General features: G+C 46.5%; 1 protein-coding gene across 1 annotated transcript in view; it reads right to left on the bottom strand.

Annotated features, from left to right (window-relative positions):
• Nucleotides 1–26,765, bottom strand: part of CDK15 (cyclin dependent kinase 15) — a 448,471-nt gene that overhangs the window by 212,288 nt on the left and 209,418 nt on the right. The window contains exon 10 of the mRNA XM_078680225.1: nucleotides 5,947–6,010. Coding sequence (XP_078536351.1) covers nucleotides 5,947–6,010 — 64 coding nt within the window. The remainder of the gene's footprint in view (nucleotides 1–5,946; nucleotides 6,011–26,765) is intronic.

Raw genomic sequence — 26,765 nt, 5'->3', positions numbered from 1 at the left:
ACTCACCTGCACTGCACTGCACTCACCTGCACTGCACTCACCTGCACTGCACTCACCTGCACTGCACTGCACTCCACTGCACTGCACTCCACTGCACTGCACTCACCTGCACTGCACTGCACTCACCTGCACTGCACTGCACTGCACTCACCTGCACTGCACTCACCTGCACTGCACTGCACTCGCCTGCACTGCATTCGCCTGCACTCCACTGCACTCGCCTGCACTCCACTGCACTGCACTGCACTGCACTGCACTCACCTGCACTGCACTCACCTGCACTCACCTGCACTGCACTGCACTGCCCTGCACTGCACTGCACTGCCCTGCACTGCACTGCACTCGCCTGCACTGCACTCCACTGCACTCACCTGCACTGCACTCACCTGCACTGCACTCACCTGCACTGCACTGCACTCACCTGCACTGCACTCACCTGCACTGCACTCACCTGCACTGCACTCCCCTGCCCTGCAATGCACTCTGCACTCACTACTCTGCACTCACTACTCTGCACTCACTACTCTGCACTCACTACTCTGCACTCACTACTCTGCACTCTGCACTCACTACTCTGCACTCACTACTCTGCACTCATACTCTGCACTCACTACTCTGCACTCACTACTCTGCACTCACTACTCTGCACTCTGCACTCACTACTCTGCACTCTGCACTCACTACTCTGCACTCACTACTCTGCACTCACTACTCTGCACTCACTACTCTGCACTCACTACTCTGCACTCACTACTCTGCGCACTCACTACTCTGCACTCACTACTCTGCACTCACTACTCACTACTCTGCACTCACTACTCACTACTCTGCACTCACTACTCACTACTCAGCACTCACTACTCACTACTCTGCACTCACTACTCTGCACTCACTACTCTGCACTCACTACTCTGCGCTCACTACTCTGCACTCACTACTCTGCACTCACTACTCTGCACTCTGCACTCACTACTCTGCACTCACTACTCTGCACTCTGCACTCACTACTCTGAACTCACTACTCTGCACTCACTACTCACTACTCTGCACTCACTACTCACTACTCTGCACTCACTACTCTGCACTCACTACTCACTACTCTGCACTCACTACTCACTACTCAGCACTCACTACTCTGCACTCACTACTCTGCACTCACTACTCTGCACTCACTACTCTGCACTCTGCACTCACTACTCTGCACTCACTACTCTGCACTCACTACTCTGCACTCACTACTCACTAATCTGCACTCACTACTCACTACTCTGCACTCACTACTCACTACTCTGCACTCACTACTCTGCACTCTGCACTCACTACTCTGCACTCACTACTCTGCACTCACTACTCTGCACTCACTACTCACTACTCTGCACTCACTACTCACTACTCTGCACTCACTACTCTGCACTCACTACTCTGCACTCACTACTCTGCACTCACTACTCTGCACTCACTACTCTGCACTCTGCACTCACTACTCTGCACTCTGCACTCTGCACTCACTACTCTGCACTCACTACTCTGCACTCACTACTCTGCACTCACTACTCTGCACTCACTACTCTGCACTCTGCACTCACTACTCTGCACTCACTACTCTGCACTCTGCACTCACTACTCTGCACTCTGCACTCACTACTCACTACTCTGCACTCACTACTCACTACTCTGCACTCACTACTCACTACTCTGCACTCACTACTCACTACTCTGCACTCATTACTCTGCACTCACTACTCTGCACTCACTACTCACTACTCTGCACTCACTACTCACTACTCTGCACTCACTACTCTGCACTCACTACTCTGCACTCACTACTCTGCACTCACTACTCACTACTCTGCATTCACTACTCTGCACTCACTACTCACTAATCTGCACTCACTACTCACTACTCTGTACTCACTACTCACTACTCTGCACTCACTACTCTGCACTCTGCACTCACTACTCTGCACTCACTACTCTGCACTCACTACTCTGCACTCTGCACTCACTACTCTGCACTCTGCACTCACTACTCTGCACTCACTACTCTGCACTCACTACTCTGCACTCACTACTCTGCACTCACTACTCTGCACTCTGCACTCACTACTCTGCACTCACTATTCACTACTCTGCACTCACTACTCACTACTCTGCACTCACTACTCTGCACTCTGCACTCACTACTCACTACTCTGCACTCACTACTCTGCACTCACTACTCACTACTCTGCACTCACTACTCACTACTCTGCACTCACTACTCACTACTCTGCACTCACTACTCTGCACTCTGCACTCACTACTCTGCACTCACTACTCTGCACTCACTACTCACTACTCTGCACTCACTACTCTGCACTCACTACTCTGCACTCTGCACTCACTACTCTGCACTCACTACTCACTACTCTGCATTCACTACTCTGCACTCACTACTCACTACTCTGCACTCACTACTCACTACTCTGCACTCACTACTCACTACTCTGCACTCACTACTCACTACTCTGCACTCTGCACTCACTACTCTGCACTCACTACTCACTACTCTGCACTCACTACTCTGCACTCACTACTCTGCACTCACTACTCTGCACTCACTACTCTGCACTCACTACTCACTACTCTGCACTCACTACTCACTACTCTGCACTCACTACTCTGCATTCTGCACTCACTACTCTGCACTCACTACTCTGCACTCTGCACTCACTACTCTGCACTCACTACTCTGCACTCACTACTCACTACTCTGCACTCACTACTCACTACTCTGCACTCACTACTCACTACTCTGCACTCACTACTCACTACTCTGCACTCACTACTCTGCACTCACTACTCACTACTCTGCACTCACTACTCACTACTCTGCACTCTGCACTCACTACTCTGCACTCACTACTCACTACTCTGCACTCACTACTCACTACTCTGCACTCACTACTCACTACTCTGCACTCACTACTCACTACTCACTACTCTGCACTCACTACTCTGCACTCACTACTCTGCACTCACTACTCTGCACTCACTACTCTGCACTCACTACTCTTTGCACTCACTACTCTGCGCACTCACTACTCTGCACTCACTACTCTGCACTCACTACTCACTACTCTGCACTCACTACTCACTACTCTGCACTCACTACTCACTACTCAGCACTCACTACTCAGCACTCACTACTCTGCACTCACTACTCTGCACTCACTACTCTGCACACTCACTACTCTGCGCACTCACTACTCTGCGCACTCACTACTCTGCGCACTCACTCCTCTGCACTCACTCCTCTGCACTCACTCCTCTGCACTCACTACTCTGCACACTCACTCTGCACTCACTACTCTGCACACTCTCTCTGCACTCACACTCTGCACTCACACTCTGCACTCACACTCTGCACTCACACTCTGCACTCACTACTCTGCACTCACTACTCTGCACTCACACTCTGCACTCACTACTCTGCACTCACTACTCTGCACTCACTACTCTGCACTCACTACTCTGCACTCACTACTCTGCACTCTGCACACTCACTCTGCACTGTGCACACCACTGATATCATGGAATCTTCCACCACACTTTCTAAAACTCTATAGTCCGAAGCATAATAGGCACAGAACCAAAAGAAGGGTAGACATTGCTTAAAATAATCTTATTGTATTTATGAGAAGCAAAAGCGAGACTGTGAAATGTGCTGAATATCAGTTTGTTACGAATCAACAGAGTGGAGTTAGAGAACCAAGAAATAGTAATTTAGAATCCGGGTTAGAAGGAGTAGTAATCACAAGCGGAGGATCAACGGGCGCGAAACACCGTGGTGGGCGCGCAGGAGACGCAGCGTGAGCGTGCACATCAGCTGAAGATCGCCGGAGAAGACACCGTGCCTGCCTGCTGCCGTGACTGACCCGCTGCAGAGGGAAAGAGCCCGGTGAGTGGGGGTAGAGGGGGGTGGCAGAGAGGGAGTGGGCAGAGAGGGAGGGTGTGTGTGTGTGTGTGCGTGTGTCTGTCTGTGTGTGTCTGGTGTGTGCCTGCCTGCCTGCCTTTGTGTGTGCGCGCCCACAGACCCTGGTCGGCTCGTGCACCGCTCTGTACTCCCTTGCGAGCTTACTCGGCGACAATAGTTCTCGTTGCCGAGACCTAAAAACTAGAAGTGGGGGGACGCTCTTGCTTGGAGGGGGCTATCTTTTGTGTGAAGGGGGCTTGTGGCCTCGCTGGCGTGTCGCATTCCGCCTGTGCAAACCCCAACCAGTTCAAAATTCAGTTAAAAATAAATAATAATAATTTACAAAACGGCAACGAGTACATAATATTGCAGAAACCTTTCATATATCATTCTACACAGCTCATCTGAAAGTGACGCAATGACCTACTAAGAATGTCCGTAATCGAGAATAGTCTTACTTAGTAGACAAAGTTTGCAATAGCCCAACTTTTGCCCAGTGCACTCGGGTAAAACTAGATGGCGGAAAAGTGAGAAAAAAAAACATGAGCCTTGCAAGGCATACACTGATGTCTAATGCAGTTGCTTTTACCCACTGAGCTTGCTAACCAGACAGTTTACCCCGAAGAGGAGGAGCGCGAGAGAGGCGGGGCGAGGCTTGGAATCGCACTCGAGGAGCTTTTGGAGGGGCTGTTTGTGCTTTTGTAACCTGACTCCAGCCATGACGTATCACTGAATGGGCTTGCCAGGGGGGTGCCTGTGTCGGTAATGGCTCACTTGCTGGAGTGGAGGCGCCCTGCCTGGGGCCTTAATTATACTGTCTTTGGGAACTGTCGGCTCAGCACATGACCCGGAGCCGTAGACAGCGCTAGCGCCAGCTCAGCACAGCTTTTGCACAGGGGGGGACGGTGTCCACCCAGTAAGACCCCTTAAAATAAGTGGGGGGATGCCGTCCACCCGCGTGGTACCCAGACTCGAGCCCTGGATCTATCAGGCCAGCCCTTGGGCACTGCCATATTTCACAATCAGCCACAATTTCCTTTTATATATATTGTTGTTTGGAATAGGTGTCCAAATCAGCGATAGTGAGATGCACATTATAACAAATAATTTTTTTATCTCAGTCATTATGTGCTGATGTATATTCATATAAGTAACAACGTTTGTACCCTTCAATATGTTTTCAACATAAATTTGTGTTTCAAAAAGCATACACCCATGTAGAAATAATTTCTGGCAGATTTGCTCATTGTGAAACAAGTAAATTCAGCTTCTTATATAACTAGATGCAAGCTACTGTTCAGGGCTTACGACTGATGTCTGCTTTAAAACATTAGACCAAGTAAAGAAAAAAATCCTTTGTAGGCGCGCTTACCCACTGCTACACTAATAACCCAAGCCTCCAAGAGTCTATTGGGTCTCCCACTCCTCTGCTTACTAGATTACCCTATAGGCCAGTGTGACCCTTGTGGAAGTATTTCCACTGTTCTAGTAGTAACAATCCTTCAGTGCATATAATTAGGGGTGCCACCAATCAGATTCATTCCATCCGTTTCTTCACTTGGAGATGAGACCAGAAGGCAAAGCAGAAGCCACTCAGATACCACTAGTTATTAGAGTCTGAGCACAGGAAGTGAAATGAAGGAGAGGCGGGAAGTTCACTGGAAGTAAACTGGCCATCAGGCACCAAACCTGGAAGTGTTATTTTAAATATTCCAACGTTATCTTTGAGTGCCTGACCCCCTGACGGCCTGAACAACGTCCAGCAAGGGACTCACTGAAGCAGCCATATGTGGAAGTATGGACAGAGACAGACCTGTCAACATCAGGGGGAGCGACAGGCAGAAAGTGCACTAGGTGTAGAATTCCATATGACAGGCACACCTATAAAACGGCTGGATAAGCTGTATGCCAATCATGATGCGCGAACAGTCTAATAATGTACCAGAGAGCGCCGGGAGTGAATTAGAGTCCACCCTGGGTTGGAGTCCTACCTGCTCTGTAGTTAGGAAGCGATGAAACCCCTGGCCAGGAATCCTCATTCGGAGCACCCAGCGCCTGCATAAAATTAGAAACAGATGATGGCGAAGGAACTTTAAAAAACAAGCTTCATACATGCTGTATGCTTACAGGGTCAGCGACAGCCAGCAATAATGAGGTACATGGGTTGGCCCAGGAGACCTAACATAATTTAACTACACAGAGGTTAGGTCCAAGGGGTACATAGGGAGATAGCAGTGGATGATTCCAAAACACAGTATTTGAAAAGAGTGGCAAGAGGGACATTTCAACATGATTCTGGCTAGTGTGTTCTCGTCTAAAGTGATACCATCATATCCCAGGGCCACAACACTGACTGAGGAAAACCTTGGAGTCTACAGAGGAACAAGTGAAGAATTCTGGGTGTCATCTTCAAAGCAGATCCCACTTTTAGATTTAAATATGTTTTATTGTGTTTTCGTATATATAAAAGAAATTAGCAGTTACGGCTCAAGTTGCTTGTTGCACCACACAGATAAATAGTTCAGTACGGCAAGATGAGATGAGCAACCTCAAAACACATTTTGTAATAAGGCACCAATGAACATACAAGCCCCCAATGAACCTCCTTCCAGCCACCAACCCAACCGCCCTCCCCACTAGATCCACGTCTTCTAGAATTACAAAAAGTGAGGTCTGACACGGAACTATACCTTAGACTGGGCCGACGAAATACCAGAGAAGAGGCCTGCTCTAGTAACATTGTGGTGCAACCGTCAGGTGTGATATTTTCAGGAATCTGCGACAAGTCAACTCTCGATATTCCAGGGAGAGAACTCAATGCACGCCCTCCTTGTCTTTTGGAAAGAAACTTTCCGGTGTTCCAGGTCTGCTGTAAGTTTCTCCATCCCCAACATGCCCCAGAATAGTTGATGCCACTTCCCATAATCTGGTGCTCTCTCTGTACCCAGTGCGTTGTTAGTACTTGTCTGGGGGAACACAGAGCCATAGTCATGGCTTCACCCTTTGCGGATCCTAGTGGGTATGTTAGCAGGTTAGCATACAGCCTATACTGGGAATCATGGTATTTCAATGTCGAATATAGTGTTGATGCTCTTGAGCACATCCTCCCAGAAATGAGTTACCCTGGGGCAGCTGCACATGATATGTATTAATGTCCCTGTTCCTCTACTGTTCCTCCTGCTTGTGGTGGGGGTGTGGCTGGGCGCCATTTATGTATATGTACTAGTGTGTAATACCATTAGTGTGCCATCCTGAGAAGCGTGTCCTGGCCTGAACTACTGGTTGCTGAGATCCGTGCTCTGGTGTAGATGTCTCGCCACTCCCTACTTGTCATTTTTCGCCCTAATTCAGTTTCCCACTGAGTTTGTGCTGGTGAATGGAAAGCCCTTTTCTGCCTTCACAGCAATTTATATGTCAGAGAGAATGTACTTGTCATCTCGCTTTGTGACGAGTCATTTCTCAAATGGAGTTTAAGTATTACTCAGATCCCACTTTTAATCTCCGATCAATGCGGTCTTAAAGGGCATCAAAATGCAGCTTTTATGCTTCAGAAAAGCCTCCAACTCTGCCTCCAACCATGCCAGATTGCAGCTAATCAGACACGTAATATCAGGAACATCATTTATTCCAGGTTGCCTAAGCTTGGGTGCCTAAGCCTACAAAAACGTGACATGCCTTGAAATCACTCCACTGGCTTCCGGGGAAATAGGAATTACATTCAATAGTCTATTTACCCTAAGCAAGGCTTAATAAAGCAATGGCCAGGGTTTGTTACAGAAACTAACATCCAACTGTCCATCAACCAGACCTCTTTGATCATTCACCTCTAACTTGATACAGTCACAATGGCTCTTAAGATGAAAACACAGTAATAAAGGAACCCAAGCACTGGAATGCTCTGAACCTTAGTCTGAGGACAATATCAGACGATCCACAACCCAGGACACTTCATGCTGTCAATCAACTGAGAGCCTGGAAGGAAGAAGATAGCAACTGAGGAATAATGGACAAGAGGACACGTCTCACAGCTGGACAAAATCAAACTACTTCTGTTCAACTTCTCTAATGTCGGCTGTACACCCAGCACCCCAGAATTACCATTTCCCTTTTGCACCATGCAAAAAGTTATAATATATGGGATTAAAAAAAACCTGCATATTGCAAGCCAGAAAGCAATTTTTCAAACATATAGGGCATAATAACGAGTCTGGCATTCCGAGGACCAACAGGCCTGTGGTGGCGAGGCTCTGGCGCTCCAGACACCGCCACACCAGTGGTCCAACTGCCCTAATACGAATTGGGCGGTCGGACTGTAATTTGACAGCCGGTTCCGCCAGGGAACCACCATTCCCTGGCGGTGGCGCAGCAGTCAGGGGCTATGTAATATGCAGGATGGTGCGGCTGCGGCACCGCCATGCAGATTGCAAGTTTCAGGACAGCCAGCGGTTTCATGGAGGTCTTTCCTCCATGAAAAGGCTGGAGGTGCTGAAACAAAGGGGGCCCTACAGGGCGCCCTCTGCACCCTCAGCCTGGGGATGCATGCCAGGGGGCACAACATGTGCCCCCATGTGTGCATGCACCCAGGTTCCTGCACGGCATGGACTTTCGGGTCCATTCCGTGCAGGAACCCCCATGTGGCGTTCCCATTGTGGTGCCTCTTTCGAAGGTACCACTGCCTTTGAAAGACGCACTGCAGCGGGACCGCCAGGCCACCTGCCTGCCAGACCACAAAATTGGCGTAATCTAGCGGGTGGCAGCGACCTTCGGCAGAGCAGTGATGCGGCGATTGGCACCGCCGTGCCACCGCTCCACCAAAAGTCATAATTAGGCCCTAAGCGTTTCCTTACAAGGTCATTGAACTCTCAGGTGACTTACAATATTGTAGTATGTAGAGTTGGGGGTATTTAATTCTTTACATATACGTCCACTCAAATACTGTACACGTAAATGGAAAACATATCTGAAATTAAATGTGGTGTTTCTCAGTGCAAAACTAATGATATATGTGTTCAGTCTTTGAACAGCAGTGGACATAACAAGCCATGTAATCGAAGAGCACTAATGGTAAAAAATACGAATATTGTGAAAAATGCATTTTTCAGTGTATTGACTTGATGTGCTTAGAACAGAAATGAATTACAAATTAGAAATAAGAAGTCAGAGCATTTCCTAACATAATGTTTGATTAGAATTGCTTCTACTATGTGGCCAGTAACAACTGGCCTGTAAAATCGCGATCCCTGCATAAAATTCTTGTTTGTGTAGAGACTGCAGTTATAAGTACTGACATATAATTGCTGCATGCTCTAAAGTTTGCACCCTCCATTGAATTTTGGCTGGTCAAACCTGCTGGAATTTAACAGGGGAACTTGCCCTGGTATTTACCAGGACAAGTGAATTTTGGTGTGGTAAGTACCAAATACTGCATGGGTTTTTTTGCCAAAAAGGCAGAACTGGTGCAATTCATTGGACCTTATAAATTCTGAGCCTCAGAAGGCTTTATTTTAACAGGTGTGATAAATTATGAGTATCTCACTGGGGCACTCCTACCCAGGCCTATAGGAGGAGGACAGATGTTCCTACAGATTTGTGTCCGAAAAGGGATTGAAAAATAATACAGTGTGTTTCTTTAACATATTTACTTGTGAGGCATTACTGGCAACAAGCCAAAATTATTCCCAGGACTAACCGGTCAGAACTCACTCACGACAAGAAACGAAAGAGCTATCCTTCATAGAGATCATGCACACTACTCCGGAACCCGTAAAGGATTAGTGGTGAATTAGAATAGTGAAAAAATGAAAGTAATTTGAGTGATGGATATGTTAGTGAGTTATTTGGATTGAGAAGGATAGTGGGGGGATAGAGAAGGGAACAGGGTTTGCATTAATATAGTGCTTGCTATCCCTGATGCGGGTTGAAGTGATTTTTTTTTCGGCGAGTAGCACGCTACTCTGGAACTGTAAAGTGTTAGTGGTAGAATAATATAGTGAAATATGAAAGTAATTTGAGTGGTGGATATGTAAATCAGTTATTTGGATTGAGAAGGATAGTGAAAGGGTAGAAGAGGTAAAAAGGTTTGCATTTGTATAGCGCTTGCTACCCCTGATGAGGTATTGAAGTGCTTTTTCAGCGAGTAGCACGCTACTCCGAAACCCATCGCAAAAGGATGTTATTAGATTTATTCACTTTAAAATCAAATGTACTGGTTACTGTAAATTTGGCCTTTTCTGGCTCATGGTACATGAAATAGGTATTAAATTGCCAATCTTCGTTATCTCCAGGCATTTTAAAGGGGGAGCAATGTATAATTTCACACCATAGCATTACCCCCTAGGAGGACATCCGTGCCGCTTTGGCCTGTTTGTTATCCACGGCTTTAAGTGGGCCGGGTCCTGCCGGTGCTCTGGCAGGCAGTTCTGAAAAGCAGGTGCTGAGACGGGTCCCTATCGGGCTCTCCATTTTTGCCCTCACCCTCAGGTTGAAAAATACATCTTAACTCTGCAGCAGTGCCACCCTACACTGCCTTTGATATAACAATTTAAAGAGACTCAGTATATGTTCTTTCACAGTCTCATAATTTTAGAACTGAAGCATTTACAATGTTCTATACAACAAAGCCTTAGTTGCTGCTTATTTATCTTATGCAACTAACAACCATTGACAAAGCCAATAGTCTTGGCTTGTTGTAGGTGTAATTTTACTTGCATTATAAATATATCTAGATGCAACAAATCAAAGAACCAGGAAATTACCAGTCAGGGGGCACGCTATTCTAAGCACAGATTTGTAGTTTACGTGATTTTAAGCCACGCCCTTAATTACATCGCCATTCCCCTTTGAGAGACCCCCATCCGCAGTTTTTTTCTTCCCACTTAAAGCCCTGATGCTATAACTTTATCACACTTCCTTTTCGAGGTATTTGTTGCTCTCTCCTGAACGCGAAGGGAACATCAAGAAAAATACATCACACTTTCTTGCCATATATGACACATGGATAGATACTCGGCCTTCCATTCCTGTCTGCTATTTTTGTTACCAAATTATCAGCTCACCACATCTCACAAAACACAAGTCTTGTGCCTTGTATTCAGAATTTGCTCTACATAATCTCATGTTGCTTTACACATCTGAGGTTGCTCCACATAGGCCTCAAATAAGAGTGACATGTTATCCATGCAGACCACTCTTTGTACCCCAGTGGGTCGGAGTTTTCCGCTGGTTATTATCAACAGCGCTAATCTGATGATATTTACGGAGCGGGAAATGGCTCAAAAAGAACCAGGAACGACATATTCTGGTTCAATAGGCACCAAAAGTTGCATGTTATACCTCATAATTGTTGCAACATTCATACTTGTCATTATTTATCGTATCCGATAAATAACAAACCCATGGGTATCGTTATTTTTATCTTTGTGCTACATGGCCCTTCAATGCCGAGCCAGTAGCAATGGAGGCGACAGTCGTCACATATTTCTACCACTGCCATAAAGTAAGCACTGGCTATATATTCCCAAACTAGTCTCAAACAGGGCCAGCTGGTTCCAAGTATTCCAGAATGATCCCTCCATTTGCGACAAACGGCAGCGCAGAGTGGCCGATGGCGAGTCAATCCTTGCCTTGGCCCCAAGGTTGGCCCTGGGCTCCGCCCACCGAGTTACAGACTTCCAGACACTCTGTAATGTCGGCTAATAGTATGTTGACCTTCAGAAATAAAGCGCGGCGGTTTACGATAGAGGTCATTTAGTAAAGAGGAGATGCTCAGACAGGGGGGCGCGGGGAGGGCCCCATTGTTAGTCAGTCATTATCATTACTGAGCGTCGGCTGGGAAGGGGCTAAGTACACTGCAGTCACCACACCCCGATAACAGTGGGGGACGAAACAGGAAGTCAACTGCAAGTGAAATCCATTAGACGCGCCATAAAGAGTATTAGGGGAGGCCGTAAAACGGGGACAAGGCAAGACGAGCTGCCAGCCATCCCCGGACCCGTAAACAGAGCAGAGCCCGAGCCTGGGGGCCGTGAAAGGGGGGTTGATGGCTTGCGTGGGGCGATAGGAAGGCACAGACTACAAGTTCTTGACTGCTTCTGTCCAAGCGATAGAGCGGCTCCGATCAAGGAAACTGACTATGTGTGGAAAAGGCATCTGCTATTGGCGGTTGTCATTTGTGTGTGGGCGCGTGCTGTGGTGACAGAGACTGTGGTCGCTGAAACCAGAGGCTTTGATCAGCCCGTGTCACGGTTAACCGACCACAGCACATTTTGTAAATACAAAATACAACAAGCATTTGCAATGCAATAGGTCTCGCATTAGGAAAGTTTGAGCTATTGGCATTGTAAATGACACATTTAGTATTTATGTGTTGGTTTTGAAAATAGATACATTACTACCATTGTCATTTACAATGCCAATAGCTTAAACTTTCGCAAATGTGACACCTATTGCATTTGTAATGCAATATGTGTTGAGAGTGAGTGAGTGAGTCAGTGATTGAGAATGAGTGGGAGAGTCAGTCGGTGAGTGGGAGAGTCAGTTAGTGAGTGAGAGAGAGTGGGTGAGTCGGTCAGTGAGAGTCTGAACAGTGAGTGAGTGAGTCAGTGAGTGGGAGAGTCAGTCAATGAGTGAGAGAGAGCGGGCGAGTCGGTCAGTGAGAGTCTGTTAGTGACAGTGAGTGAGTGAGAGAGTGGGAGAGTCAGTTAGTGAGAGAGTTATGCTATGCTATGCTATGTTATGTTATGTTATAATGAGTTTTCTATAGCGCTCAGCTACTCCGAGGAGTGTCCCAGTGCTTTGAACCCGATGCGGAACAGGGGCAGGAAAGAAATGCCAGACACTACTGAACAAAAAGCCAGGACTTAAGATCTTTTCTAAAGGCAAGCAGGTTAACAGTCTTTCTCAGAGGAACCGGCAAGGCGTTCCACAACTGAGGTGCCAAGCGTCTAAAAGAAGGGCCTCCTATGCGGGCTCGTCTAATATCCGGAACAAAAGCCAAGGCCAGCGAGGCTAACCTAAGCGATCTAGATGGTTGGTGAAAAAACAACCGTTTCCTGATATATTTGGCGCCAGTGCCATGGAGAGCCTTGAAGGCCAGAGTGAGCGTCTTAAAAACAATTTGTTTCCGAATTGGAAGCCAGTGCAAGGTTTTCAAAAGGTCTTTTGCTCTGGCTCTCCGGTGAAGGCCAAAAATGGCTCGCGCGGCCGAGTTTTGGACTATCTGCAAACGTGAAAGAAGATACTCCGGAAGTCCGAGATAGAGTACGTTGGCATAGTCCAAGCGAGATCCTATTAGAGCCTGCACAGTGATCTTTCTATGGGCCAGAGTGAGCAAGGGAAGAAATTTCCTTAGCATTTTAAGAAGGCCAAAGCATTTCCCAACTAGGCAGAGAATCTGGGGCTTCAAGGTAAGGCCATTGTCGATCTTCACTCCCAGAATCTTGGCCATATCGGAGGCGGCGGAGGAAGGAAACATGGCCTCGGGCCACCAAGACTGCCACCGAGGGTCGGAGGGGCAGCTGAAGAAGAGCACCTCGGATTTATCCAAGTTGCACTTGAGGCTATTGAGCTGGAACCATTCGAAAACAGCCCGAGGCAGCCTCTAATACTCTCCCCATTGAAATCTGAACCCTTCTCGCAGGAGAAGAGGAGCTGGGTGTCATCAGCGTACGAGACGGTCTGGGCACCATAAGACTCCGCCAGTGCCACCAAGGGGGTCATATAGATGTTAAAGAGAGTAGGGCTCAAAATAGAGCCCTGCGGAACTCCTACCTCCAAAGGCGGCACCACGGCAGAGAACGGGGGGGCCCAGACCGTTTGACGGCGGTCCGCTAGGAAGGACGCGAACCAACTGAACACCGCCCCCCGCAGTCCGATCTCCCGGAGTCTAGAAAGGAGACCGCTGTGGGGGACGGTGTCGAAGGCCGCCGAGAGATCAAGCATCACCAACATTGCCTTACCCCCTGAATCCAAGACCTCCTTAATTGCCTCCGTTACTTCTAGCAGCGCTGTCTCCGTGCTCATGTTAGTACGGAAGCCAGACTGGGTGCAGTGCAGGATGTTATTGGTCTCAAGGAAATTGGATAGGGAATTATGGACATGCTTCTCCACGACTTTGGCAAATGCAGGAAGGAGGGAAATGGGCCTATAATTGGCGTAAACCAAAGGATCCAAATTTGGCTTTTTCAGAAGCGGCAGGATAAGGGCCTGCTTCCAAGCTGGAGGAACCACTCTCGTGCTAAGAGATAGATTGAACAAGGGATTAATTAGGGGATTGATCGCTTGTGCTGTTTTGGCGAAAAATTTGGCCGGACAGGGATCCAATGGGGAACCTGATTTTAGCTTGGTGAGAAAGTCCAGCGAGGCTGAGTGAGAGAGAGAAGGGAACTCTGAAAGGGTGGTACCCACAGCAGTCAGGGACGGAGAAGGGAAGGCAGGAGTGCAAGAAGCTACTTCAGTACCAGGGGGGGGGAAGGAGTCCTGAATGGACCTAATTTTATTTGCGAAAAAATCTGCTAGTTGGGTGACCCAAGATTCGGAGTGACGACAAGTAGGCGTGCTCAACGTAGGAGAGGTGAATTCCTTAACTATCAAAAATAATTCTTTACTGATGTTAGTGGCAGCCTCGATTCTTCTGGCAAAATAGGATTTCTTTGCCAGCAGAATATCATTATGCTATGATTTAATGGATTCCCTGTAAGCCAACTTAGCAGTGAAATCATAGTGACGATGCCAGATCCTTTCAGCTTTCTTGCACTGTGGCCGCTTTTCAGTCAAAGCGACAGTAAACCAAGGGGCAGAGGCCCTACAGGCAATTTTACGGGCGGTCGACACAGGGGCTAATTCGTCCAGTCTCTCCACAAACCATGATTGCAGGAGATCGAGATCAGCCTCGAGATTACCTGACAGCTGGCAGGGATGGGATAGAAAAGCTTGGGCCAGAAACGAGATGATAGGCTCTTGAAGACTGAGGAAGGTGACTGTGCATACTGGAGGGTAATTTGTCAGAATGAAAGATCTGGAAGTTCACTAAATAATGGTCCAACCACAGGACAGGGACTGGGGTGGAAATGCCAATTGGGATAGTGGAAAAAAGTTGATTGAGCGTGTGGCCCTTGTTATGCGTGGGAACGGAGAGGTAGGGAATAAGACCCAATGGAGATGTAGTATCAAAGATCTTAATAGAGTCTACACTATCCCTCGAATCCATGTGAATGTTGAAATCCCCCAGAAGAAGACAATGGTCCGCTTTTAAACAAAGTGCAGAGACCACCGCGTGAAGCTCTTCATGAAAGGAGCCAATAGGGCCAGGGGGTCTATAAATCGATAGCCCAGAGCAAGATTGATACGGAGATAAGGATAAAGAAAACCCCAAGGCCTCACACCCTTGAATATCGTCAGTTTGAATAATGGAGCAGGTGAAACGCTTGTCCACCACTATCGCGACTCCACCCCCTCTTCCGTTAATCCTGTCCTTCCTAAAAATTACATAATTGGGAGGGAGTGCCGTGGCTATGTCCGGGCCCGAACAGTCACCCAACCACGTCTCAGTCAGGAAGAGACAGATGGGAGTAGTCTCAGACAAAAGGTTGTGAAGGTCTAAGGCATGTTTACTCAAAGACCTGGTGTTCAGGAGAAAACACGTACTCTTATTGGGCAGTTTAATAGAGATGGTAGCAGGGGCATTGCCTGGTAGCCAGCCGCATCCTGAACAGCGCCTCTTGCCTCTGGGCCGACGGGGGAATACAGTGCAACAATTGCCTGTCCTGCCCCTAAGAGTAGTAAGCTCTTCCGCAGTGTATTTCAGCACGTTGGCAGCTAGATGGGAGCGACGATAGAATAGGATGGGATTGGAAAGATGAATCCAGTGCTGTCCGCACCCATCCGCCTCCGGGAGGCTGACGGGCGCAGACGGGCTCTCCTTAAGCGCTCCTTTGGCGCGAAAGAGGCGCATCCGCTAAACGTGTCCGCTGCTGTTTTGTTGTATTTTGTTATGCTAAGCTATGTTTTGTTGTGTTTTGCTATGTTTTGTTATGCTATCTTTTATTGTGTTTTGTTATGCTATGCTTTGTTTTATTTTTATTTATTCATTTATTTATTTATTTATTTTAAGGTTTTATATAGCGCTGGCTAGACCCAAAGGTATCAGAGCACTTTACATGAGCATCAGATCATAGTTACAGGTTACAGCGTTACAAAGGTTACACAGTTATTAGAGCATGGCAACATAGTTACTTGTAAGGTCAAGATAAACAATAAGCACAAATACGAAAGAGGGAAAGCAGGCAAGGGGAAAGATTCAGGGGAGGGGGCAGGAGCTGGGGAAGTGGACAGGTAATGAAGGCGGGAAAGAGGAGGGGAGGGAGAAGGACACCACATGGAAAGAGGAGGGGAAGGGCGACGGGGACACAAACCGGTAGACGAGTCAAAGCAACGTCCAAAGTCCAGTAAGCTGTGATCCCAGGGGAAGTGGTATCACTTCCCTATCTCTGTTGCGGGAGGCTCCCTTTACGCAGTGGACTCTCTCAGAGGGGTCTCTGAGACTCCAAAGCCTACATACTGGATCCTTCCCCAAAAAGGGGAGAGGGAGTGCTTTGGCAAGGGGTGCCATAACATACCTCAGCTGTGAGTGGCTCCCTTGGCACAGTGGACTCTCTCAGCGGGTACGCTGAGACTCCAGAGTATAAATAATGGATCTTTTCCCAACAAGGGGAGAAGGAGTGCTTAGTCAAAGGGCACAAAGGACAGGGGGCAAGGCAGACTAGCAGGTAAGGTGAGAGATTCAGGGGAGAGTGGATAGGAGGTAGGAGCTAGGGAGGTAGACAAAGGGAGAAAGAGTACTAAATGGGAACAAATTTAATTAATGAGTTATTATATAGCGCTGGCTAGACCCGATGGAATCAGAGCGCTTTACATGAGGGACAATAATGTTGCAAATTACATCAGTTAAAAGTTACATAAGTATCAAGAAAAGCATTTAAAGAACATAGGGGACAAGGTGAGTGGAGCAGGAAGGGTAAGGGGATAGGGTAAAGGGGTAGGAGGAAGACAGGACGTAGAGATGAGGGGAAAATAGTTACAAAAGATACCAGAAAAAACTTTTAGGAGCATAGAAGAAAATGAAAATGGGGTGAAGAATGGAAAGGGGGTGAGGGCATAAGGTTGCTTAATTTGTAAAATTTTAAGTGCAGGTGCTCAATTTTTTTTAGATCACACCCATTCCCCACAGCTCCACCCACTTCCTGCACTGGCTCCACGCACTTACTATATTGGCCCCACCCACATCCTCAACTGACACTGCTGAAAGCCAGGTGTGATACCCCATTTGAATTTTAGCAAAGGAGACCTCCTCAAGTACGTTTCTGATAGGGGGTTCCCGCCACCCCCAAGAAAAAGAAAATGTTGAAAAAAAGGAAAGCAAAAGGGCATTTAAAGCAACATTTTGGGATAGATTAGCTAAAAAAAACTAATGCAACTGATGCAACATAACACAGTGGTTATGGTTGACTTAACTAATAACAATTTATTTCTACCCACACAAACCCTTTTAAGCAAAATTAGGATAGTCAAAGACTGGGAAAAAATATAACTTTCTAACCTGCACCATGCGATTTGCATCTAGCGCTTTGATGGCAGTTCATAGCTCACTGTACTAGATTATGACTGTAACATATGAACTGCACAGTAACAAAAGAATCTCTGTTGCAAAAGCAGCATCCCTCTGAGATGGGCACACAAAATACTGTTCTGTAATTTGCATGGTACAGGTTCTTTGCAGCAGGCATATTAACCCTCTGCGCTACCTTAGATGAGTTGAAGCTGTCACTAGACAAAACTCTGTTCTCTCTCCTTCAAGTACATTAATCACCAGAGTTATCTTGGCACATTTATTGTTGCCTGAAAACTGTTGGATATACAAAGAACTCTGCAGTGCTTTTAAAATTTCTGTGCAGCTACAAAAGTGGCCCCCCACTCTTCCAGCTTTCCGGTACAGCTTGACCGGCCTTGAGGTAGATCATGTATTAAGGACAGATGGAAGTCTGTGCTAAAGGGCGGTAGCAGTCTGGCAGATCCTTACATTAAGGACAAGTAGCTAACTATGTGTAGCAAAGAGTAGTCTGCCACCATTTGGTGTTCTGGAAAAGAAGCACAATGTGTGCAGTAAGGACAGCTGACACCGTCTCTGCATTTTAGAAAGGTGTGTGGGCTCTGTGTTAAGGGCAGGTAGCACATGCCTTTTTCCTAGGGCTCCTTTTATAACCCCCACTGTCCCAAGGTGTCTAACACACCATCGTCCTCTGTAACCATAAGGTCCTTGGACACCTCACTTATACAAAGACCCAGACTTCTCTAATAACCTACACCCCACTCCCTGGCAATGCAGCCCCAGATATTGTTTGCTTACAATTTTTAAAACAGTAAGTGTCAGGTCTCAAAGTTTTACTTAGAATAGAATGGCTAGTGCTACTGAATGTCGGCGTGCAGAATGCCATGGCTACCAGGGTCGGACTGGCCTACAGTGCAAGTAGGTAATGATTGATGGGCTGGTCAGACAAGTCAGTGTGCGGGCCTTTAATTTTGGCTGTTTCTGGGAGTGTCTATGATCTACTGGGCTGGGTTTTTCCTGTTGATTTCCCTGGTATTGAAACAAACATTACTATAAGCGACTGTACCTCTCTACATGCTTGTCCTATCCCTCTTTTTTGTTTCACCACTAATTTTTTCTGTCCTTTCCTCCTTACCTCTCTTTCACTCTCAAGACACAAGCAGTAGGGGCTAGCTATATATGTAACATTGTACAAACGACTACTACCATCCTTGGCTAACCCTGTAACAATGGATGCAATTGTATTCTGCATATAAAAATAATTAAACAAATAATAATTAAAAAAAATAAACAAATATCTGCAACAAGCTCAAATCCATGCCAACTTACATAGCTTGAAAATTAAATGTATAACTTTTTTTACATGCTCAAAGGCTGAAGTTGAAGGCTGCATACTCTTGAACCCACCTCATGCCTTTTTAATCCACCCTCAAAACTCTCCCTACCACTTTATCTCACTCTTGCAGGTTCCTTCTCTGCCCTGCTTTTTTCCCTTTGTCACAGTTTTTCTATCTTATTCGTTTTGATCTATCACTAAACCTTTCGATTTCCATGCAGGCCTGCCCACCTCAGGGATCACGTATTCAAGACAATAACATTTTAAAGTGCACTGTTAAATAAAAAATGAAAGTGGTGAAAGTTTGAAGATTAACTGTTCCCAGGAAAGTCGACACTCTTGAAGCCTCAATCCCATAGACATCCGTGCGCCCATGGTCAGGGAAGGTGTCAGGTGCCTGGCATTCAGGTGTAAAAAGACCATTAAATCACATTTCAAGGAGTTCACCATTACTAGGAGTTCACCATTACTCCGTGGTTCCCGGTGCACTCTCTACACCTGCTCATATAATGTAGCCTGTGTAACATCAACATTCTAGGATTCAGGCCTTGAGTAGGGGCAGCGCTTTCACCATCTGTGTGCAGACAGAAAGGAGCGAGTTCTGAGCACATTATCAACAAAATGAGCTCACGTCTCTTCAACCTCAAGAGTGAGGGGGCGAGCAGCTAGTGCCGGTCGTCGCGTGAGGAACATGTCAGTGATGTCATGCCATCCTTCCAGGGCAGTGGTGATGTGCGTGGGGAGATTTAAATCAGAGGGAGGGCCAAATAAATGATACAGACACTGTGCAAAAGAACTTGAGGCTCTCTCTCCTGGGAAATTCCAAGTGAATGTATGGTGAGTACCCAACTACAGAATAATGCAACCTGCAAGGTAGCGAAAATTTGACATTTATTCCAGACTTGCATCACAGATCACACACTACTAGGATCATATTACAAAATCAGTACGTACTCGGACTGCTGCCTTTCAGTTTTATCTAGTCTGAGGCCTGCTGCGCACCACACAGCTTGCTTCTTGTGTCGTCGGCAGAAAAAGCGGTGCGGCTGCACAGTATGCCAGCGCGGGCCGTAGTGAAAACACGGTTCCCATGTCTGACAAAGGACACACACACTTGACAATTCCCAAGTAGGGACGGAGCGCGTTTATAATATATTTGTAAACTGTGTTTATTGGTAGTGAAGTACTTGATTGATTGGAGCGACCCAGCGAGTGACCTGTAACTTATGATGAGGTAGGGACCCAATAAGTTTCTGGCACTGCGTGTGTGCTTAATAACGGAGGTGCAGCACCTAAATTGAAATACTAACATACACAATCACGGGTGAAATTGGCTGTTCACCGGGGAGACCCGTGTGAAAATAGTGAGCGGCCAATAGTGCGCCTAGACCCGGCCCTGAAAATTAAGCACCAGCACAAATTAAGCACTGGTAATGTATAGATACAGCGGAGAGACAAAGGGAAAGTTTGTCCAAGGTCTGACTGGGTAGGTGACGGCCGAGGGGGAATCCACGGCCCATCTCCTCTTCAGCTATCAGGTAGCTCCACCGGGCATCGGTCAAATGGCTAGGTCTCAACAGAAAAATATGATAGGGGAAGAGGGCGAGAAGAAGGGAGCGTAGAGGGGGAAGGGGGTGGGGTGAAAGGGTAGGAGGGGGAAACGACAGAGACGGGGGAAAGTCTGCCCAAAATCCGACTTGGCAGGTGACGGTCGATGGGGAATCCACAACCCATCTCCTCTTCAGCTAACAGGTAGCTCCACCGGACATCGTTCAAATAGCAGGGTCTCTACGATCGAGGGAAGGTTTAGAGTACATGTCCAGGAGGGACAGCAGGATCAAGGTCAGGTGAGGGATGTGGTTAAGCTCAGGACGCTGACTAGTTCTATTGTCCGGGAGCGTTAGAGCATCGTGGAGAGACCAACTGAGGCTGCCAAGTTGAGGTCAGGCAGGGGGGTTGAGACCTTGGTGTTAAGTTCAGTCGGTCCCCAAAATTCACAAAGCATAGGGGGTGTAATCTATGCCGAGAAGCGGCAGAAGGACAGGGCCAGTGTCCGCATGTCTTCAGCGGGGATGAGTGGCAGGTCTGGTGTGGCGTCTCCAGAGTCATTCTGCAATAATCAGGGAGCCCTCCCGTTCTGCAGCCACATCGAGCAAACTAGCTCCTCGCGTATATAATTACATCAAAGAAGCCGGTAAGACGGACCCCACAATACACACGTAGCCGCCATTTTAGGATTAGGTGACGGAAATAGAAGTTAGCTGCAAAGTCCATCTTTTGGTTATAACGAATTAAGTGACCTCTCAACAATGTGAGAATACAAATGTTTACACGCCAGAGCTGCATCACACGTTACCACGGTGGACAACAAAGCTTCCTCGTCTTCATGCAACTGCCAATTTAGGGTCAGGCATCATTCTTTAATAATTTCGCCAAGTGGGTAATGTCAGTCTCTCTGCTATGTTTTATTACGCTATGTTTTGTTGTGTTTTGTTACGCTATGCTACGTTTTGTTATGCTATGCCATGTTTTGGTATGCTATGCTATGTTTTGTTATGCTATGCTAAGCTTTGTTGTGTTTTGTTATGCTATGCTATGTTTTTTATGCTGTGCTATGCTTTGTTATGCTGTTCTGCTGTGTTTTGTTATGCTATGCTTTGTTGTGTTTTGTTATGCTATGTTTTGTTATGCTATGCTGTGTTTTTTGTGTTTTGTAACGCTTTGCTATGTTTTGTTGTGTTTTGCTACGCTATGCTATGTTTTGTTATGCTATGCTATGTTTTGTTATGGTATGTTTTGTTGTGTTATGCTATGCTATGTCTTGTTATGCTATGCTATGTTTTGTTTTGTTATGCTATGCTAAGTTTTGTTGTTTTTGTTATGCTATGCTATGTATTATGTTATGCTATGTTTTGTTTTGTTGTGCTGTGCTTTGTTATGCTATGCTATGTTATGTTTTGTTTTGCTATGTTATATTTTGTTTTGCTATGCTATGTTTTGTTATGCTATGCTATGTTTTTTTATGCTATGCTATGTTGTGTTTTGCTATGCTATGCTATGTTTTATGTTATGCTAGTTTTTGTTTTGTTATGCTGTGCTTGTTATGCAATGCTATGTTTTGTTTTGCTATGCTATGTTTTGTTATGCTATGTTCCGTTGTGTTTTGTTATGCAATGTTGTTTTGTTATGCTATGCTATATTTTGTTGTATTATGCTATGCTTTGCTTTATTTTGTTATGCTATGCTATTTTTTGTTATGTTATGCTATGCTATGCTATGTTTGTTGTGTTTTGTTATGATATGCCATGCTATGCTTTGTTTTGTTATGCTAGGTTTTGTTTTGTTATGCTATGTTTTGTTGTGTTTTGTTATGCTATGCTATGTTGTGTTATGCTATGCTTTGTTTTGCAATGCTATGTTATGCTATGTTTTGTTGTGCTATGTTTTGTTGTGTTTTGTTATGCTATGCTACGCTCTGTTTTGTTGTGATATGCTATGCTATGCTTTGTTCTGCTATGCTATGTTTTGTTATGCTATGTTTTGTTGTGTTTGTTATGATATGCCATGCTGTGCTTTGTTTTGTTATGCTATGCTATGTTTTATTTTGTTATGCTATTTTTTATTGTGTTTTGTTATGCTATGCTATGTTTTGTTATGCTATGCTTTGTTTTGCTGTGCTTTATTGTGTTTTGTTTTGTTTTGCTAGGCTATGTTATGCTATGTTTTGTTGTGCTATGTTTTGTTGTTTTTTATGCTATGTTCTGTTTTGTTGCGTTTTGCTATGCTATGCTTTGTTATTCTATGCTATGTTTTGTTGTGTTTTGTTAAGCTATGCTTTGTTTTGCTAGGTTTTGTTTTGTTATGCTATGTTACACTATGTTTTGTTATGCTATGCTATGTTATGCTTTGTTATGCTATGCTATGTTATGCTATGTTTTGTTATGCTATGTTTTGTTATGCTATGCTATTTTTTGTTGTGTTTTGTTATGCTATGCTATGTTTTGTTATGCTTTGCTTTGTTTTGTTATGCTATGCTATGTTTTGTTGTGTTTTGTGATGCTATGCTATGTTTTGTTGTGTTTTGTTATGCTATGCTATGCTTTGTTTTGTTATGCCACCCCTCCTGTCCATATCCCTTTTACAGAGTTCCTAAGAGGCCTTACACGGCCGAACCGTAACATATTGGTCCTTACAAAATACAACAGTGAAATTGTGGCTATATTTCCTTTTTGCTGACCTTTTTTAATCCGGTGAAGATGTTTAAAGTAGCTCACATCCCATAAAACAGCCCTTTGACATAAAGCAAATGTAAGGAGACAATCTATACCTTGGCCGAACTTGTCTAAATGGATGTGAAAACAGAATGATTTTCTGCATATACTTCAGGGGATAGAAAGAGGTCACAGCCTTCTTAAACTGAATTTCTCCTAATGCTAGTGCAGAACTGAAGAGAGAGCTTTTCTTTCAGGTGCCTGTAAGTATGTGCAGTTCTAGGAGAGTATTTATATAAGCAGTCACTGTGCCATGCTTACACCAACATGCAAGCAAGGGAATGGGCGCACTATGTTGTAAATGACAGGAAAGGTGAGAGAAGCACATATGAAGTAGGATGTCATCTGTGTACCAAGAACCCACTTTGACAAGCGCGAGCATCAAGGAGCGCGCACTTAGGACCCTGCCCCCCAGCCTCCGCCCCTACCTCGTTAGACCAAGTGGCGGCTGGTCAGCCCTAAGGAGGCGACCGGCCTCTTAATACTTCCGGAGCACGAGGTGACGCGCTTCCGGTGGGGCAGAGGGCGGAGACTAGGGACCTATTTAGGGTCCTGGGGCAGGGACCTCAGTCTCTTTTCATGCTCTGCTGCACCGGACCGGCTGCGGGCTCGTAGAAGCGTCCCCCACTTCCTTCCTTTAAGTTTTAACTCCTTGTAGCTTTAGTTATCTCCTTTTGGTTTAACGATTATCCCCTCGTGCGGAGTTGGAGGTCAGCGCGCAGCCGAGTCCGGATCTCGCAGAAGGAGGGGACGTCGAGCGCGGTTGAGACTACGCGGTGTCGCGTCAGCGTTGAGGAGGCGTCCATCTCGCCAGGTGAGGTGGGGGGTGCGCTTGGGGGGGCCGGTAGGCAGCCGTAGATAGTGTAAGTGGCGGGCTATTAGCCTGACCCGAGTTGGTGGTTTGCGGCTGCTGACGGGGCCCCCTGGGCGTGCAGTTCACCTTCCTATCGATGTGGCTTTGTGGTGGGGTAGGCACACGGGGAGTGCGCTGGGTCCATCGTTGACGAGTGAAGGGGAGCGAGGGTCACGCTTGCCCCTGGCGCGTCCTTTTTTGCCCTGCGGCGTCCCGGTACAGAGAGTGGAAGGGCGCACCTTGGTTGTGGCCGCATATGAGGTGACTACCCCCCTCCCGTCATGGCACGTTCTGCCCCATGGGAAAAATGTGAAGAATGTTGGCAAGCTGATTGCCTTAAAGAACACTAATGAAAGCGGGCTTGCACAGCCATAGCCTTAACAGTTAAAGACAATCGCATGCCCAAATCCGTTGATTGATACCGCTGAATATATAACAGAAATGACGTCATTTTAGAGATTACACGTCGAGGAAAGTGATGCACACGTTCTTTCGCCCCGGGGGATGCCCGGGGGATGCCCGGGGGGTGATTGTGAGTAGGGTACGATGTCGGCGCTGGTGGGGAGAGGCAGTTGTCGCTCCGTTGGCCGAGAGTAGGTTTGTGGTTTAATTGTACCAGGCGAGGGGAGAAGAGATAGAGGACGGGGGACCTGACTTGGCCCGGTGGCATTGGCCTTCCACGGCGTGGTTTGAGGCGCTGTCTAGGGGCATCGGTGTGTGCTTCAGGCACGAGTGTTGTGTCTCATCCGCCCATTCACACATGCTGGGGGCCGCCTGTAGTGGACGGGCTTGTGTTGCGTCTGTGATGTCGGTCTGGCCTAGAGCGGGCAGCTGCTGCCAGGACACACCGTCGGCTCCTTAAGCGCATATACATAGACACACACAAAGGTGTATATTGTTTGTATTGTTTATATAGGATTTGTCGTCATCAGGCACGAATAGAAAGCTCTCTAAAAATGATATTAATCAGACTGAGCGTCTACAACGGGGTACCAGATGCTGTGATACTCAAAAGTTGTTATTTCACGACAAGAATTAAAATTTGAACATTCCGTACAACTTTATGCCTCGGGTTCGCATTCACAAAGGGAGGGACTGGGTAAACGAGAAGTAATTTTGGTGTGTAACACCGAATAACTCACACCCAGTATACAGGTTTCACGGTGTATGCTGAAAGCCAAACTGAAATCCATGTATTTGTTTACTTATTTGAACTTCTGGACTAACAGCAGGTGAGATATTCACAACATACAAACATAGCACATAATACGTGACAGAACAAGAAAACATCACAGGCATTGTCCGTGTACATATAGAGAGAACGCGCGCTCTTACTGTCTTGCCTTTCATGGAAAGGGTACCGGCGAGGCTGGGCCATTGGAAGAGCGCAACATGGCGTCTGTGTACAGATGCGGGATGTTTCAGTCAGGGAATGCTCTATGGCCAGACTTCATGACTCTCTGTCCACCAGCTATCACTAACTTCTGAGACTAACACGAAGGATGCCCTCGGCGGCCAGACTTAAACGCCATCCTCACGAGCCCCCCGTTCCCTGGGGTCACAGAAACCCTCTGTGCCACACTAGTCCATATTAATTACATAATCACTTTATAGATTTATCCAGGTGCGTTGAGGTGGCTCAACAAATAAGACTGCTGACTTTAGGAGCAGGTAAACAGGGTTCAAGCGCAAGTTATATGTCTTGTACAGATGCGCTGTTTTGTTTAGCACAATACAGCAGAAGTTTTAACATTTGGACAAAAATACATAAGAGTTCCACAAGATGACAGTCCCACATTGAGTCCAACAATATGATTAGTTGTGATCTGAAAACAATTGCCAGCCTTACATCCTAAGACTGATTATACCATTTATGATCATCTAGTGTGGGAACACCTGACCGCACAATGCATATGTGTTGGAAATGGCCATCTCTTGTGTGGTATTCCCTCTGATTTTAGCAGGAACTGTTTTTGTTGGCATTAGGACTTTGCACACTTTACTCCTGTTAACCAGAAATTATGTGCTCTCTTTTGAAACATGTTGAAATTGACATACACTGATTGGCACATTTAATTTACTTATAAGTCCCTACTATATGGTACTACATGTACCCAGGGACTGGTAATTAATTGTTAGTAATTGGCTGCAGCACTCGTGCCACCCACTACTTCCTTGGTGTCTGTTTGGAGGTATACTGGCCTTGGAGGGAAACCTTTGGTGGCTACAAGTTCCCTTTCCACTATCCCTTACAGAAATGGTGATCAGGTTTTTTTACAGTGCAATATCTCTTCCTCCATCTGGAGTAACGTACCCACCCTTATGCAAAGAGGTAAAACATGTAACTGGGAAAGGGTCACGATCTCCTTCTTCCCTTTGGTACAGGGGTGTCCCTGAGCTTGGAACACTAAGGGGGAGGCCCTTCTAGCGTATGGTTTTAGTATATTTTGGCCAAAGAGGGAGTTTTGCGGCTGCTAGCCAGTTTCTGGACACAAGTCCACGGTGCATGTTAGGTGATGGCCCCGACCCAGAATGTTTTGGGGGGTGGCGGATGCCCACCCATCCCAGGATGGGAGGATCGGACCAGGGTTGTAAATGAACCAGGGACCCTAGTGTAGTCCTCCCGATTCATCCCCTTATAGGGGTATGGAGGGTCATAACCTCATATAGACATAGAAATCAATAATTTAGCCGGGCTGTGCTTATGCAGACCGAATACGGCTTGGCTACTTCCACTAAGTCCCTAG

The sequence above is a fragment of the Lissotriton helveticus genome, chromosome 3_1 (genome assembly GCF_964261635.1).
Source record: "Lissotriton helveticus chromosome 3_1, aLisHel1.1, whole genome shotgun sequence".
Classification (NCBI taxonomy): domain Eukaryota; kingdom Metazoa; phylum Chordata; class Amphibia; order Caudata; family Salamandridae; genus Lissotriton; species Lissotriton helveticus.
The sequence above is the reverse complement of the archived record's forward strand: the minus strand, read 5'-3'. Positions and strand labels throughout refer to the sequence as shown.